General features: G+C 37.8%; 1 protein-coding gene across 7 annotated transcripts in view; it reads left to right on the top strand.

The window, feature by feature from the left end:
• Window positions 1-7,357, top strand: part of CCSER2 (coiled-coil serine rich protein 2) — a 132,647-nt gene extending 125,290 nt beyond the window's left edge. For all 7 annotated transcript variants that reach the window (XM_037904474.2, XM_037904472.2, XM_043551365.1 and 4 more), the window contains one exon: window positions 2,668-7,357. In XM_037904474.2, coding sequence (XP_037760402.1) covers window positions 2,668-2,762 — 95 coding nt within the window. In that variant the 3' untranslated portion in view covers window positions 2,763-7,357. The remainder of the gene's footprint in view (window positions 1-2,667) is intronic.
• The last annotated feature ends 10,105 nt before the right edge of the window (window positions 7,358-17,462 follow it).

Raw genomic sequence — 17,462 nt, 5'->3', positions numbered from 1 at the left:
CAAATGCTGCTTTCCACTTTTGGGTCAACTGTTGGCATCTTTTGGTTATGAAAGATGTCTTAGGTATGTATGCCTCTATGCATTTGGCTAATATCTTCTATGCAATTTCTGTAATACCAAATGCAAGTGCTTACCACGCCATTACTCAATTTAAGCAATATTTTTGTGCTATTTTATAAAATGGCAGCCCCGATATAGCATAAATAAAAGGTCAGTTTCTAACTAGTATTTCAGATATACTTACACACATTGTGGGGGATGAAGGTTGTCTCTTTCACTGTGTTACATTTCATAGACTAAACTTTTTGATTAAAATTTGACTCAATTATTTTTGGAGTAGTTTAGCACATAGCTACATATGTAATTTAATGTTCATACATAATATCTTTAGTTTTATTTCCTTTATGACCAAAAATGGGGAAAAACTTTGAACAGCTGTTTGTGTATGATAGACATTGAAAACGTATTTTGTGCCATAAAAATAATCTTCATATTTGTTTTTTCTAAATTGGATTAGAAAATCTTAATTTTGTTCAAGTATTTTGGTTCTTTATTCAGCACACATGCATTGTGAATGGTTCTATTCTGACTGATTGTGTCTGTGCTCAAGAATTTTCTCAACAGTTTTTTAGAATTTATAAGTGGGTTCTCAAAACAGTGAATTATTTGGGCTAACATCATCCCCTCTTTGTTGTGCAAGTCTTCTTTGGCATAACAGGTTTTAGTTTGAGGTACAGGTACTATCCATATCCGTTACACTAAGATTGAAAAATTGACAGATTTGCCAGGATTTATTCTTTAAGCTTTAATTTGTGTATTTAAAAATTGCTAATAGCTTATTAAACGTTCTTTTTGTATCTGTAGTAGAATTGCTTGGTAGAAAAGGAAATGCCGAAGTTTACCACACTCCTCTGAAGTTTGGTGGTGATAATCAGTGGAGGGAAAAATAATTTACTATGAAAGTAATGTTTTGACACTCTTCATCTCTCCAATTTGTCACACTTTTCTTCTTTATAAAAGCACCAGTTTTCACTGTGTTCAGTGTGTCTGCACTTATCTCTTTGTCAGTCATTGTTGTCACTGGTCCAATCTCTAACTTGCCCTTGGCTAAAGGAGGAGTTGGCGAATCCAAAGGAAAAATCTCCAGTAAATCAGAATTAGATTAGTAAATTCTCCTGATCTATTTTTCCTTAAATTTGCTCTTTATGGAAAACTATAGTGGAGGTACTCTGTACCCCATTGAAGAGTGAGCATACCAGGTACATGTCAGAAAGCCGATGGAAGCTGAGGTACTTGTTAATCTGGGTAGCAATCTGAACTGCTCTTTGCAATGCGTTTACTTGGTTTGAGCAAGTATTAAAAATAAAGGCAAAACCCCCAAAATAATCCTCCTCTTCAGTGTAATAATGGTGAAAAAATTCAGTCAAGGTAGCCTAATGAGAAATGTTGCTCCTGCTTTAATGATTTATTGTAATAGTGCATGACACTATTACTACATGTTATGTACATAGAATCAGACAAAAACAAGTGTGTTTTGGAAGAATGATTTTCTGCTTCTCTGTTTAAGCCATCTTCAAAATTAGATTTGACTGTAGTTCATCTTTTAAAAAGGAAAAATAGAAAATTATCCAAATCAAATGTTGAATTTTAATAGTTCAAGTGCAGTATGGTAGGTTTTGTTGGGGGGGGAAATGCTATGAATTACAGAATCTTGAGCAATTCTTTCAAAATCAGTGTACAAACTCAAGGTTGATGAGGTTTTTGTTGGTTTCCATGCAGAAGAGTTTAGTTTAAAGAGCAAAATGCCACATTAATCTTTGAAGTCTTTTTACAGGGAAGAGCAAAGGGAAAATAGAAATGACCCGGAAGAGGTACTGGCGATTCTTTTGTTTATAATACTAGAATCTCCTTTCAGACAAAATGTACTCTCTTCATTAAACCATGCTTATCTGGTGGTGAATGCAGTACAGTCCCTAGAAAGACACTACACGGTGCATCTCCACCAGCTCATTTGAATGGACTTTAGGATGAAATAGCTATATAAATTTAGTCAATAACCTAATTAGGACAAGCTTTATGTCAAGTCTTCTGTCCTCAGCTCACCAAGAAAATTAAATCTATAGAAGTGGTGTCTTTAGAATGCACTTCCAACACAAATTTGTCCAGTAAAGTCCTTACCTACTCTTAAAAATGCTTAAAATTGATGAAAGGCTTGGGATAGCTAATTGGAATGTGCATGGGGCAGAAGATAAAATAGATGTAATCTCACAAATTTTATTAGCTATTCAAGGCATTTGCATCTGAATTTACCAGTACTCAGACACGGCTCTGTTACTGCAGTGCAATACAATTAAAGGACAAAACATATAATTGTTAGTTGACAAAATCTTTTTTATATTCTTTGCTTTAAATCAATCAATAAGTTTCTCTCATTGTCTTTCATTTTATTTTGAGATGTATATTTTAGTGCTGGCATAATTTTTTTTGTGCATAATTTACCAGTTCCACTTATATGTATCCCATGGATCCTGTTTTGACGAAGTTAACTGCTTAACACAAAAACTAAATATGTAAGCGTCAAGCACCAGATCAGCACATCTTGAGTTTAAAATGTTAACTATATACATTTCCCTAGTCTAATATGTTAATGTATTTTCTTTTTAACAGCCTCAAGTACTACAGCCTTCCAGCAGCCTTCCCAGTTCCACAGTCCTCGCCCAGGGAAAATTAATAAAAACACCACATATCGAGGCCCACAGTGAATACCCCAAACAGGGCCTGCATGAAAACGATCATCCCAATCAAAATGCTGCAAATGGCTCTCACACAAATAGCCTGAATGAGTTGAACATTTTACTGAGTAAACGTTTAAATATAAAGGACCTGAATGAGAATGAACCTTTTGAGGAGAATTTGAAGGTTAAAAAGAGTGCTAAAGAACCTGAAGAGCTGGCTAGTAATGAAGATAGTACACTACAGTCTCTTCTTCCTTCTTTTCAGACACCTACTCAAATGGATGCTAGAGATGTGCAGACTAAGTTAGCTGTGAAAAGTCAACCTTCATCCCCAAACCAGGCTTCTCAGCCAAAGACTTTAAGAGCTTCAGAGCCCCCAAACCAGAATGCTTTAGTGCCTCCTACAGTAGCCAATACTGCGTCATCCCCAAACTGCTCCACAGCTTCCAAGGCTGAGCTACCACCACCAAGTAGTGCAACACAGCTACAACCAACATCTAGTCAGACACACCTAAAGAGTAAACCGAGTCAGAGAATTTCTAAACTTCGCCCACCAACTATTTCCTTTGTTAAATCTAAACAAATAAGCAGCCCAATGCTTATATCTCCAGAACCTCAGAACTCCCATTCCAAGACTAACATCCCAAGGCCACTGGCACAACGAAAGGAAAATGTGCAAAATCAGAATACCGGTTTGCGTTCTGGGGATAGCTTGGCCTCTAATCGGCATTCCCGCCTCCCTAAACCAAAGACACATTAAAAACATGACATCCGTATGCATGTCTCATTGGAATGAATCGTACATCAATTGCTTACCACATATTGACTACTTTAATTATGGCTTTGTTATCCAAATCCTGAATGAATATTAAAAGTGGAATTTATCATTAATATTTGCCTATTCCAATCTGACGTGTTTGGAAGTTGATGCTATCAAAACCTGTGCAACTTCTCTTAAGAGAACATAATGGTTTATACTTAACTGTACCTGTGGCCTGCATTAGCAACTTGATTACATTACTCTTCTGTCTCTCTTAATACTTAACAAATGCTGAAGCCTGTGATGACCACTAAACACTTTTCCAGGGTGCTTCACTAGGCATTTGAGGAGGGCAAGTTGCTTGCAGAAATCATTTCTTGTTTTTATTGATTTGGACTATCAGACAGGGAAATCACTATTCAATCTAATCTTTCGGTTCTGACTACCAGTTAGGTTTATAGCAGTGGAAAATAATAGAGACCTAATCTATTAGCATATTTTTTTCCTGGCCATAATTTACTCTGTATTCCACAGGCCTATGCAAAGTCTTTGTATTTATCAAAATTATCTCATGACTCTAGCGACATGTATTTAATGTTGTTTTAATCTAGATTTGTTTTCCTACAGGTATCAGAATGTTGCTCTATTTGCTTTTGAGCTCATCTTCACCATTCATGGATGGCAAGCAGATCTCACAGGGTGAAAGGGCTCTTATTGCACAGAAATATCAATCCATCCATGCATTGTAGTATGCTTTTGTGTTATTTAATAGACATTGGGTAAATTTTTGAAACAGTGCGCTAAGGATACTTGTGCAAAAACCTGCTAATGCAGGTGCTTTTGAGATGGTGTATAATGAGCCTTGGGGATACGGGGTCCATGACACCTGTGCTGAGAGTTTCACAACATACATTTTAATTAAGAACTTTTAACTTTATTGTACTTTTATATTTATTGACTTCCTCTTTACTATTGGAAGACTCTGAAGAATCAGACTTGAAATGTTTGCACAAAACTTGGGCATATATGTAGGGTTTTGAAATTATTTTACATATTTTTTTTAAACTACTTTTTACTAAAACCCGCAGCTTTGCTTTGAGCAATCCTATGATGTCATAATCAGAGCTGGTACTCTGAGTATTTCAGAGAAGGGTACTTTTTTTTTTTTTTCTCATGGGAAGGAACTCGGTGGGGAAATAAAATAAGGAAAGATATTTCTGCTCTCTCTGGGAAGGTATTCTCTCTGAAGGTGGTCTTCAAATATTTGTCAGGTGGCAACTGTGGGGGCATAAAGTTTGTAAATGCACACGCTATGGATTGAGTAAGTGCATATCCAGCAAAGTGTTCCAAAAATTTACCCTTGTATCCCACACAATCGTAGTATCTTGTTTTCTTCAGCTTATATGTACCTGACACTCAGGTAGCAGAATACTGTCAGAATTAGTATTTTCAAAAAACTTAGTCTCCTGTGTGTAATAAAACAGAGAAACAAGACACAGTAACACTATTCTAGGCCTTTGCTGAAGGAAGGTGTATTATAGTACACTTTTCCATATATTGTGTATGTATACATCCACAGGAACCTTCAATAATAAATTTTGCCCCGCCAAGAATGGCTATTCCCAATGAAAAAACAAGTGACCTAAACTTTTGAATAGATGACACATGAACAATGCAAAGTGCTCACATTGTTCTCTTTTAATCAGCAGTGAGGTGAAAGAAATCCGTAAGTACACTTAGTTTAATCTGTTCATTTCACATCTAGTTATGCAGTTCTGAAATAAAACCGAACCATGTTTTTTGTTAATTCATATAAAAAAAAATCTACTTAGCATTAATATTCAGTAGCTGTTATATAAATCGATCAAAATAAGTCTAAGCACAAGACTACTGTTATAATTACGTTTTTTTCCTTCTAGAAAGGCCCTGAGTATCCTGTTTGCTGTCCAGAAGCAGAGTAGGCCTTAATATTTGAGGAGTAAATAAAACTGATTTTGTATGTATTTGTAAAATTAACTCCTGACAGTAGGCTGTGTTTCTCCAGAGTTTGAAAACTGCTGATGAAATGGTCAGGTTCTTGGTTCATTTTCAGGTCTGTATAGATTTTTATGGAAATTTTGAAAGCTGACTTTCCTTAAAAGGAAGGTGATTTTATTTTTAATTTTCTACAGTTTGTCTAAGGAGAGACTATTTTCATTTAAAGGAATGCTGTCGGTGTAGAGAGATTTCAGAGTGGGTTCTCTTATTCCCATCTCCCCCCGCTCTGCCCCAAGTTTCCACCAGTCTGATTTACTTTTAAAGAGATAGTAAAATAAATGTTGATTTTTTTAAATCTGCACCTTTACTGATTAAGTTACAAAGAAAAGAGCCCATCAAGTTTTTCATAGAAATACAAAACGGTTTTTAAGATCAGATTTTTTTTGCAAAAAAACAAGTGGTTCTTCCTGGGTGTATAGAAACTTTAGTGACCTATTCCTTGATGTGAAAATATATATATACACACACATGCACTTATTCACACTTCCTGTTTTATCCTAACAGACTAGTAAATAAGAAATGGAGCCATGGGTAGCAGAGTTGCTATATGTACAAGACCATGCTGCTAATCTAAATTGTAGTTGTGTTGACTTGAAACTCTGCTAAACATTCATTCACCTAAACACAAGAACATATTTCTGCTATTATCATGCCTTTACCAAGGATGGTTCCAATGTATGTATAGAAAGTCCAGAGTGTGCGGTAAAGCTGGTTAGTTGATGAACTGAAAGAGGTAATGAGGTGAAAGTGAAGTCTCACTCCAGTGAAAGGGAAAAAAGTGCTGGTGTTGTATGGAACTCGAAGTCTGAAATGGAAGAAACAACCTTATTTAAAGATGGAGCTCTTTCATCTGTACTGGTGTCGATGATTCTAAATGAATAAAATAAAGGGTTAGATGTATCTGAACTTTTTTTAGGTTTCTAAAATGGGTTATTGCTGACTTTCATCCATTTCAGGTCTGACATTTTGTGCAGTACTCACAAAAGTATTAAACTACTGTTCAGTATAATGTGTATAAAGCAGAAACAAAACAAGTTGCGTATTTTAACAAGTGAAAACACAAAAGGAGAAGAAAAAATAAATTGCACTTTAAATGAGCTTTATTGCTTGGAGTTGTGCCTAAAATAATCTAAATGCCTCCTGTTTGTGTGTGGCTTTTTTGTTTGAACCTAATTCTCCTGCAAGTGTTGCTGTTTCCAAGATATCTTTATATCACCTGACAGAATTAATGTACACTCTAGCATGTAAGAATATCCATATAGTGTAGCAAGTTTTCATTGTGTATTTTATTTATTTATTTTTTTAAATCATGGAATTTTAACACCAATGCAACTCCAGACCTCCCCTACCTCCTGCCTCTCCCCCAGCTGGTACTTCCTTAATCCCATTTTAAGTCAATGGCAAAACTTTCATGGGACTAATATTTAGCCCTTGGAGAATAATGTTCCTAGAGTATATTGTGGAGATGTTAAGAACCATATGCAATACTAACCCAGGGGGTTGGTGAAAGTAATCATTTACCATAGCCACTGAAAGTCTTTTCACATAGTTCATATAAAAATGATTTTAGAGTTCAAAATCAGACTGCAAGGAGGTTCAGTTAGACTGTGTCATAGATCAGTAAAAGGCAGTCCATTTTTGGTCTTAACTGCTGACTTATTGTAAAGAAGGTAGAAGACTTGAATACCATTTGAGTGGTTTATTTTGTTATTTGCATGTCATTACCATAAGACATCCATATAGTGGTTTATTGCATGTGTGGGGTGGGGGAAGTTTCAGTTTTTGCACAGCACATAATACTCTTACCATTCTCATACCATTAAAATGGAAATTCACTCTTGAATTGGGCTTCCATAGCTATTCTTTTTCATCTCATCATAGTGGCCAGCACTAAGCAGAGTGGATTTTAATAGATGATCATGTTGGTAGGCATGAGTTCTATAATAATCTACAATCATGCCATCAAGGACATTCAAGAGTACTTCAGTCACTGTTGTGGTAAAGCTGCTCACTGCCTACTTAAAGCACCACAATAAAAACAATATAATCTCCAGTGTTGGTATTTAAAGTCTTAAATTGAGTATTAGCTACAAAAAATTTCCTTAATATCTACAGTGTTGGTTTTCTTAGATTTCTTTTTTAAAACCAATTCAGAGAAAATACTGTATATTGGAATTTGCTTGTAAAGTTGAGTTTAAAACCTGTATGTAAAGATTCTTTCCTTTGTGTTGCGCTAGTGAATACAAATAAAATAAATAATTCTAAGTATCCAGTTCTCTCAACATTCACTTTGCCTCTTTCCTTTATTCCACTGTAAATCATCCCTGTGAAAACTTACAATGCTGAAGAAAGGAAGCTGTGCTGTTGCTTAATCTCCACAATTGTGCTTCTAGAGCTGTGTGTTACTATTGGATTTGTCTCCCCCTCAAACAAGAGTCATCCTTTTATAGCTAAGACATTTGGAATTTTCTTCCTCAGTGCTGTTCAAAGTAAAGAAATCTGAAAACGAGAGAAAATGGAAAGCTAAATTTTAAATTGTGACCTCTGATAGAATCTGGTATTAATCTAGATGAGAAGCAGAATGGGATAATTTGATGTAGTGACAATTTAAAAAGTGCTTTGTTTTGACTGTAGCTCAAGATGGGGGGAAGTGGTGAGAAATGCATAAAGTTTTCCTATGGAATTCTTTTTTTAATATAAAAAGATTGGACAACAAAACTGTCCCCGACCCTGATTAACCTAATATGTGTATGCCTATAAGTCTGAGTATACAGTGTATATTCATGTATGTGTGCATTCTGAGAAGTCTTTTTAAAGACTGACAAATTCAAAAGTTGGAACTTTCAACTTTCTTGTAACATCCCAGTAATGTTTTTCTTCACTTTCTCAGCAGTCTAAACAGTTTTATAGCAGGAGATAATATCTGATTCACTTAACATCTCATCAGTTTCAACGGATGAAACTTGACGAAAAGAATATCAATAAAAATAAAGTGGCAAAGATGGGTAAAATGGCTTGCAGGGAAAGAAAAATACAAAAAAAAGCAGAAAGGAACTGACTAAGAAATAGTTCTGAGCAATGCTCCCTCTAATTTTTTCCATCCATGTGCGGAATAAATTTTGATATGTGCAGATGTGCGCCACCAGTAGAAACAAAAAAACCTAAATATTTTTTTGAAAGTTACCATAAGGATAATTACTCCAGCCAGGACAGGCTAGGCATTTTAGAACTCACTACTCAAAGAATTAAATTTAAGTGTAAGAGAAATAAAAATTATGAAATGCATAGACAAGTCAAAACACTAAAACAACACACTTTCAAAGAATAAAATTAGAGAATATGTGCATGGCTTTGCAGGAAGTACAAAGCAGTAACAATATAAGTATGTGGTGGAAAATGTGTGTGTGACCCAGAGACACTGTGTGAGGAAGTTTAAGATCGCGTTCGTGCTCTGTAAGGCACTCACTGAAACCTTGCCTGTTCTTTCCTGAGCTCTGTCTCCCCTCCCCCGCTCTGCAGAGATGGGGTACATGGGCAGGAGGGAGGGGGAGAGATAGAAAGGGTATGTGTGAGAGAGAGAGAGACTGACTCTGAACTGGCTGTTGGGGAAGTCTCAGACTGCACTGGTTCAGATTGCAGCAACTCTGAGTCCTGAGCCAGGCTTTTCCCTCCCCCCTGCTCTGCAGAGATGGAGTACAGGGAAGGGGGGGACACCCTGACATCAGCACCCCCCTCCACCTCCCACTCTGCCCAGCCAACAGGAGGGTCCTGGGAGCAGATGCAGGAGCAATGTGGCTGCAGAGCAGTGGGGGGAGGGGCACCTGAACACCTGCTGCTGGATGTGTGCTCTCTGCTCATCAACTGCATGGCACTTGAATCTCTCCTAGGCGACCGCCCAACCGTGCAGCTTAGAGGGAACACAGGTCATGAGTGCTAACGACTGGCTTAAAGTGAGACACTGCAGTAGACTTTTTAAGAAACTTTCAAATGAAATCTATCCAAAATTCTGAAGATTTCTTATCTAGAGGAAGGATTTTAGAGTTTGCTTCCAAAGACCATAAAGTTAAAAAATACTGTTGTTCCTATTCAGGAAAGTACATAAGTGCATAAAGTTCCAGTAGAACTTTAGCACATGCTTAAGTGGTTTCCTGAATTGGGGCATAAAGCACTAGTTACCCACATTTTCTCAGTGGCTGAAAGTATTCAGCCTTTGCTCTTGTGCCTTGCAGTTCTCCTGATATTTATGGATGTTTGGTGTAAATGCACACTTTGTTCCTATATACAAACATAGGATCCAACAGTAAATAGTGTCCCTTATTGTAATTTTAACCTATCACACAGAATCTAAATTTTCTAAACAACTGTCTCCCTCGTAGGACCTTGAGGAAAATGGCAAGTATCTATTTTAAAAATGTACTGTTGCAGAAATTTCTTTAAAACTGTTTACATAGGATTGGTACTATGTAATCATTAAGGCTGAGGAAAATTCAAAATTTTAATTCCCTGGGAAATTTAGACTTTTCAGCGTTTTTGTCCCAAATCAGGATAAAAAAACCTGAAATTTCAAAAATGCACTTAACAAAAATGGAAAAAAAAGTTAGGAAGTGTCAGAACAAAAATATTTAGACATTCCTGAATTTGATGTTTCATTTGACCCAAAATGCTTTGGTTTGAGTCATTTCAACATTAAACTGCATTTTCCTATTTTGGTGTAGAATGTAGTTCAGAAGCCTGATGTGCCTATTCTCCCTTATGTGCCAGGCTCTCAGTGGAGCTGGACGGCATCCCCATAATGTGCCATGCAGAGCTTCGTCAGAGGGAAATCCCACAATCCATTATCAAAGATGTACTCCTCCAGGGAGCTTGGCCCAGTGGAAAGAATGTAGTCCTGAAATTCAACTCCCATAAGGCAATGCACTGATAGGGAAATGCAGTTTAAAGTTTTGTTGAACCGATTCAAAACAAAGCTTTTGCACAGTTTAAGAAAACAAAATATTCTGATTCAGATTGAGCTGACCCTAAATGGAATATTTGGTTTAGATTTTCCTAAAGGAAAATTATTTAAAAATTGAGATGTTTGTGGGATTTAATGGAAACTGCATTTTCCACTGGACATTTCCCTACCAGCTCTAACTATAATCAGCTTGCAAATCCATTCAGCAACATTACACAGGTTAATTGTTGTCTATGTAGCACTTTGCATGCACTGGCCTAAATGACCTTCTCTTCAGATCTCTGCTGCCCTGATTCTGCTTGGGTTATTTTGTTATTCCTTGATTTGAAGGCCAGAAGTAACCATTAGATCTTTTAGTCTGACCTCCTGTATAACAGGCTAAAGAACTTCACTCAGGTACTCCTGTACCAAGCCCAATAACTTATGAATAGTATTTTTTGGGACACGTGAAAAAGGAAACAATGACAAATGTTGAGTCTCTAAGCAAAATTACAAAAAAGTGGAGAGAAAAACCGCTCATTGGGGTGGGGGGAAACAAAATTAAATTTGTACTCAGTGTCCAGATCAGAGTTTGGATCGTGAGCAGGGATGAGATGGGAGTGGTATTAATGACACTTGCAAGGATTGTATCGCTCAAATTCCCCTGCTTCTTTCCTCTTGCCTCTGTCCATTCCAAATAAAAGCAAGTTCTTGTGGCAGTCATCAATTTCAGGGAGAGAGCCCCATCTGTTCTACTTTGAGCAGAATGAAGATATTGTGGTGGGGCATAAAATTGCTGGGGGGGGGGGGGAGGAGAACACAGATTAAAAATGTCAGAAATCCTCATGTTCTCCAACCCAGAATTAAAATACATTTTCTCTCTAAAGGATTTTTTTTAAGGGCATGTTTAGATACAGTTAAACCACAGTAAAAATTAGCACTTAAGAGTGAAGTCTGCACAAAATGAATCATTCATAATTTTCATAATCTAGTGAATGAAATATCGGCTATAATTGGGCTGAATTGGATCTTGAATAGGATCAACAAATAACAATGAACCTAAATAATTTGCAGCTCAAGTAAAAGTGTTGAACTATTCAAGTATTTAATGCTTACCTGACCTTCTGAAAGATAAAAGTACTTACTGGGAATTGCTTTCTTCCCCCCATCTGCTTCTGTGGTGCTGTTAGCAGAATGGCATTAGGTTTTTTAAATTCTATTATGTATATAGGCCACAGTCTGGCTTTGGATGTTCACTCTAGGTGTAAGAGGAGGCGGAACTCCCTAGCACTTCCCCACCCACCTACCCCAAAGCCCCACTCTCCTTCATTTACCCTCTGTACTTCCCCAGTGGCTGCACTAAGGGGGAGTTCTCTGGGGTAATCGCTCCCTGGAAGAGGGCTGGTTCTTCTTCCGCCCTTCCCCTGGCAAAGAAAGGAGAATCTGGCTGGAATATGGGCCAGCCTCTCAGACAACCCCTGCATAGGGCTTTATGGGCTCAGTCTAGGAACATCTATTGTCCTGTCGCAGGGTTTACCTCCTACCCCTCTTCCCAGGGCACATTGCTTGCCTCTATAAAAAATTTGGCCCTATGAAGCCAAACTCTGCAGAGGATGGAAGCTCAGTTTTTAAAGACTTAGATTTTAAAATTGTCCCTTTTCTAAATCATAAACAAATTGCAAAATTTCCCAAAGGAAAATTGTGTAACTTATTTTGGGCTGACAAATGTTTAATTTTGATTTAGACTTTTTAATCTTGTATTATATAATATACAAGATAAATCAAAATTAAACATTTTAACAATTGAAACTTTTTATTCAAACTTAAACTTCTTCCTCCAGTTTCCTTCCAAACCAAAGTATTGGTGAAATCAACCCAGTTTTGCAAAGCATTTAGATTTTTATGGAACTGCATATTTTGACAAAATAGGATTCCAAAGTTTGTCTTACCAGTTCTACTAAAGAGAACTATTTTTCAACTCAGTTTGTAGATATTTGTTTAGGTCAATTTGTTTAGGTATTTTGGGCACTGCAACAAAGGGGAGAGTAGAGCCATGAAAGCTAATGTTTGAATATCGCCCTTTGAGAGCTATCACTGTTACATTTGTTAATGATGTGCAATGGAAAACATTAACATTTATCTCCAGAGATTGACATACAATTCTGATTAGGTGGCAAATATTGCCTATATCAGTTGTTATACGTTAAGTAATGCAAGTATCCCTCAATTGTGGCCCAAGGATTAAATTCAATCCAAGAAGATCCCTTGTGTTCTATATTATAGGTGGAGCTGGTAGAGCTGCCTATAGTTAACACTTCTAATTATAAGATCTTATTTTCTAAGAATACCTAGACTATCCCAGACAGATGTTTGCATAACCTGTTCTTAAAAACCTCCAATGACAGGCATTCCACAATCTCCCTTGATAATAACCTATTCCAGTTAACTACCCTTATATTTAGAAGGATTTTCTTAATGTCTAACCTAAATCTTCCTTACTGCTGATTAAGCCCCTTACTTCTTGTTTTAGTGGACATGGAAAACAATTGATCACAGCCCTTAACATATTTGAAGATTTATCAGGTCCCCCCTCACTTGTCTTTTTTTAAAAGACTAAATATACCTAGTTTTTTTAAAACCTTTCCTCCTAGGTCAGATTTTCTAAACTTTTATCATTTTTGTTGCTGTCCTCTGAACTCTCTACCGGTTGTCCACATCTTTCTTCAAGCGTGGCACCTAAAACTGGTCAAACACTGCAGCTGAGGCTTCACTGTTGCCAAGTAGAACAGAATTATCTTCCATGTCTTATATGCAATAGTCCTGTTACTACATTTCAGAATGCTATTAGTCCTTTTTGCAACAGCACTGTTAGTATATAGGCTTGTTTGCCAGCCTGAGAGAGTGTTTTAGGTTTGACATTTTGATACTCATATCTTATACTAATAAGTGTGAAGAACAATGAACAAAAAGACTGTTGCATTTCCCACAACCAGATGGGACTTTTAGTACAATGGGAAAAGATAAGGGATACAATTAAAGTGTTACTGGGCATGGTGGGAATGTAATATATGAGCATGCACTTGAAGACTGCCTCAACTCCTTACCTCACGGCAAGGTCAAGCAACCAGTTAGAAGAGGTAAAGGGGGGTTAGTGGTGGGGGAGGCATAAGAAACATTAAAAGCAAAAGAAAGGCCTGGCCTTGGGCAGAGCACAACCTCACTCCTTACCCCTGCCACAGGTTCAAAAGGGATGGGATGAAGACCCCAACTCATGACCCTCAAAAATGGAACAGATCATAAGTTGTAAGGGATATGACTAGGGCTGTGCACTGCAGGTATATTTGGGCCTGCTAAGGAGGAGGTGGGAATGGGGACACAGGCAAGGCTCTTCAGCATCAGAGCTAGGAAGGGGAAACACGGGGTAAATGCTCTGTGGCATCAGAACTGGGAAGGGGGACATGGAGTAAACACTGCAGTGTCAGAGCTGGGAATGGAACACTGGGAAACAAACAGACTCTGACAGCGTGTAGAGCTATAAACAGGCTTGCTTGGAACTAACCCCAACAAACATCGAATTGCCTCCACTTCGGACTTCTGGTCTTCTGCTTTCTGTCTGCGTGACAAGAACCAGGGGAGAAGGTGAAGGGAAAGCCTCTAACAAGCACCACACTGTTCACTCATATTCAGTTTATGAGAAACTATAAACTCCAGATCCTTTTCTGCAGTCCTACTGTCTAACCAGTTATTCTCCATTGTGCAGTTGTACAGATTTTTTCCTTCCCAAACGTAGCCCTCTGCATTTGTCTTTCATGAATTTCATCTTGTTAATCTCAGACCAGTTCTCCAATTTGCCAAGGTCATTTTGAATTCTAATTCTTTCTTCCAAGGTGTTCACAACCCCTCCCAGATTGGTGTCTTTTGCAAATTGTATACGCATACACTACTCCATTATTCAAAATTAATGAAAATATTGAATATTATTGGTCCTAGGATAGACTGTGGGATCCCACTAGATACATCCTCTCTGTTTGAGAGACACCCATTGATGAGAACTCTGAGTATGTTTTTTTTCAAGCCAGCTGTGTATCTTCCTTATACTAACTTCATCTAGACCAAATTTCTCTAGTTTTGCTTATGAGAATGTCATGTGGAAGTGTGTCAAAAACCTTACTAAAATCAAGATCAAGCACTTCTACTTTGTCTTCCTTATCCATTAGGCCAAAAACATTTCACAGAAGGAAAATAGGTTGGTTTGGCATTATTTGTGCTTGACAAATCCATATTGGATATTACTTCTCTCACTAGTATCTGGTAGGTGCTTACAAGTGATATTTAATAACTTGTTCCAGTATCTTTCCAAGTATCAAAGTTAGACTGACTGGGTCCTCTTTGTTCCCTTTTTAAAGATAGGCACTATGCATACCCTTCCTCAGTCCTCTGGAACCTCACCTGTCCTCTGAGTTCTCAAAGGAAATCACTAATGGTTCTGGGATTGCTTTAGCTAGCTCCTTAAGTACCCTAAGGTCATACAATCAAGTCTGCATGACTTGATAAAAAGAAAAAAAATCTAACATCTAAATATTCTTTTGTTTGTTCTTTCCCTGTTTTGGCTTGGGTTCTTCTCCTTTAACATTAGTTGTCTTAAGCATCTGGTCACAATCTTTTAAATGAAGACTGAAGCAAAATAGTTATTAAACACATCAGTCTTCTTGGTGTCATCTGTTATTAGCTCCCTTTCCTTGTAGTCCTAGGCTTTCCTTTGTCTTTCTCTTGCTCCTACTGTATTTATACAACAACTTCTTATTGCCTTTTATGTCAATTGCAAGGTGGGATTTAGTGCCTTAGCCTTTCTGATTTTCTCCCTACATGGTTAAACTATACTTTTGTACTCCTCCTTAGCAATTTGTCATTGTTTCTACTTTTTTTTTTTTAAAAAAGGAAATCCTTTTTGATTTTCAGGTCCATGAAGAGCTCCTAATGCAGCTATGTTGGCCTCTATTCTTTCTATCTTTCCTTTGTAATTCGATATTTTGCTGCTGTGCTTTTAATACCATCTCTGAGAAACTGCCAGTTCTCCTAAACACCATTTTCAGTGGCTTTGCTTAACTTAAAACTGTATGCCTTAACATTTTCCACCCCAGCTGTCTGCCACAGACTGAATTTTTTGAAAGATTATGGGATTGGTGGAAGGTGAGGGTATCTAGCTGGGGAGGGGGCAATAGGAGCAGAAGGAACAAGAAAAAGGTTTTGGGGCATAGGGGCCTAACCACTTAAGAACAATCCCCTATATAACCTGAAGTTGATCCAAGGAGTCCTGAACAACATTTTTAATGTTTAGGAAATATCTGTAAAGCCACTGGCAAAGTGTGCTTTAGGCCCCTCTAGTGGTAGGTATACATAGGACTATAACAGTCTGCTCCTGCAACCAGTTACTCTATTAGCTCAACTGGTAGAGCACTGAAGTTTGGATATGAAGATAGCATCTCTACTAACGATGCTGATAATCAAACATGCATAGTCTACTGAGAGCTGTTGCACCAGCCAGTATGACCATGGTTAATGGTGTTGCAGCAGACAGCATGTAGTGAAGTCTGCAGATGTGGCTCAATCCTGGAAATCCATGAATCTCTGGGGTGGCCCTGTTGGTGGCAACAGAGAGCGTCAGGGCACCCCTTCATCCATTGATGGAAAATTTGAGAATATTATGTGCTGAGATGTGTGTGTCCATCCTGGCAACATGATCGAAGAGCACATAATGTCAGTTTTGAATAGAATGAATGATTGAAGAAATGCCAGATCTCTGTCAAACCACTTTATGCTCAGAATTTGTTGCTGACAGTGCATATGGAATGCCTTTAGTGATCCAAGTCTGCTGGTAAGAAGGCCCAGGTTTCTGATCTACGTAGCAATGCAGGTAGGTCTGATAGATCCTGAACTTTGTCTCAGCACAAAAATATTTTTGCATACATAACAGAGACAGACTTCATGCAGGGAGGTGGCAAGATCTTTTTGTTGAAGAACATCCCATTCAGTGTGACCTAGGTCATCTGTCATGTGACATTCAAACCCATAGAGTCTTGGAGAGCAGGGATGAAATGATCTGACTTCTCCATAAGCAAAGCAGTGTCATAGGCATAGTCTTGGTCAGTAACACTTGTTGACCAACTTTGATTCCGACATGTGGAACAGCAAGCCCTTATAGCTTGACACACTTGTGCCGAGGCAAGCACACATCGCTGCTGCCCCATGAAGTTTTATAGAAATGCAGTGAAAGCTATGAACCAAAGCACATTCTTGTGCCAGTACTGCTGTGAATATTGCACACCAAATTGAGCAGAACATCTGGAACACCACCTCCATTCACTGAGAGTGTCAAGGGGCCAGCAGCTCTGGTGGCAGTAACTTAGTAGCAATAGTCCAAGGAGCGGTCTTCTAGTGGCAGCCCCACACAATGGCCACTTTCCCTAGCAGCAGTCCCACACAATGGCTAGAGGTATGTAAACTGAAATGAAAAGCAGAGTCAGTCCTCCGGGGATTTGACCCTGGGTTGTTGATGGATAAGGTATCTTAATATAACCACCCTTTCTTCGATAAAGGCATGTTTGGCATTGGGTCAGTAGCCTCTTTATTCCAAGCACTGTACTGGTTTATATGTGTGTTGTAATGCCATAACCTAAAGCCAGCACATGGAGCAGTGGGATCATATTCAGAATAATTTCCAGATGTTTTATATACCACCTTGAAAAAATTAATAAATCCCAGTAACTAATGAATTTTAATCTAAACCCTTTTCAAGTGGAAAGAAAATTAATCTGGACTATAAAATCATGTCAGTCTTGGAAGTATTAAAGGTATTATGGAAATATTGCATTTTTTCTGGGTCTTGAGCAAACTCTCAGTATGTAGAATAATAAGAAGTGGAAAATGTCTGATTCCATTTTTCTGCAAAGGCAGATAGTTTCCACCCACCTTCACAAAGTAAGGGCCCATCACCTAC

Source organism: Chelonia mydas, chromosome 7 (assembly GCF_015237465.2).
Source record: "Chelonia mydas isolate rCheMyd1 chromosome 7, rCheMyd1.pri.v2, whole genome shotgun sequence".
NCBI lineage: Eukaryota > Metazoa > Chordata > Testudines > Cheloniidae > Chelonia > Chelonia mydas.
Note: the sequence above shows the minus strand (reverse complement) of the source record. Positions and strands in the feature narration are given on the sequence as shown.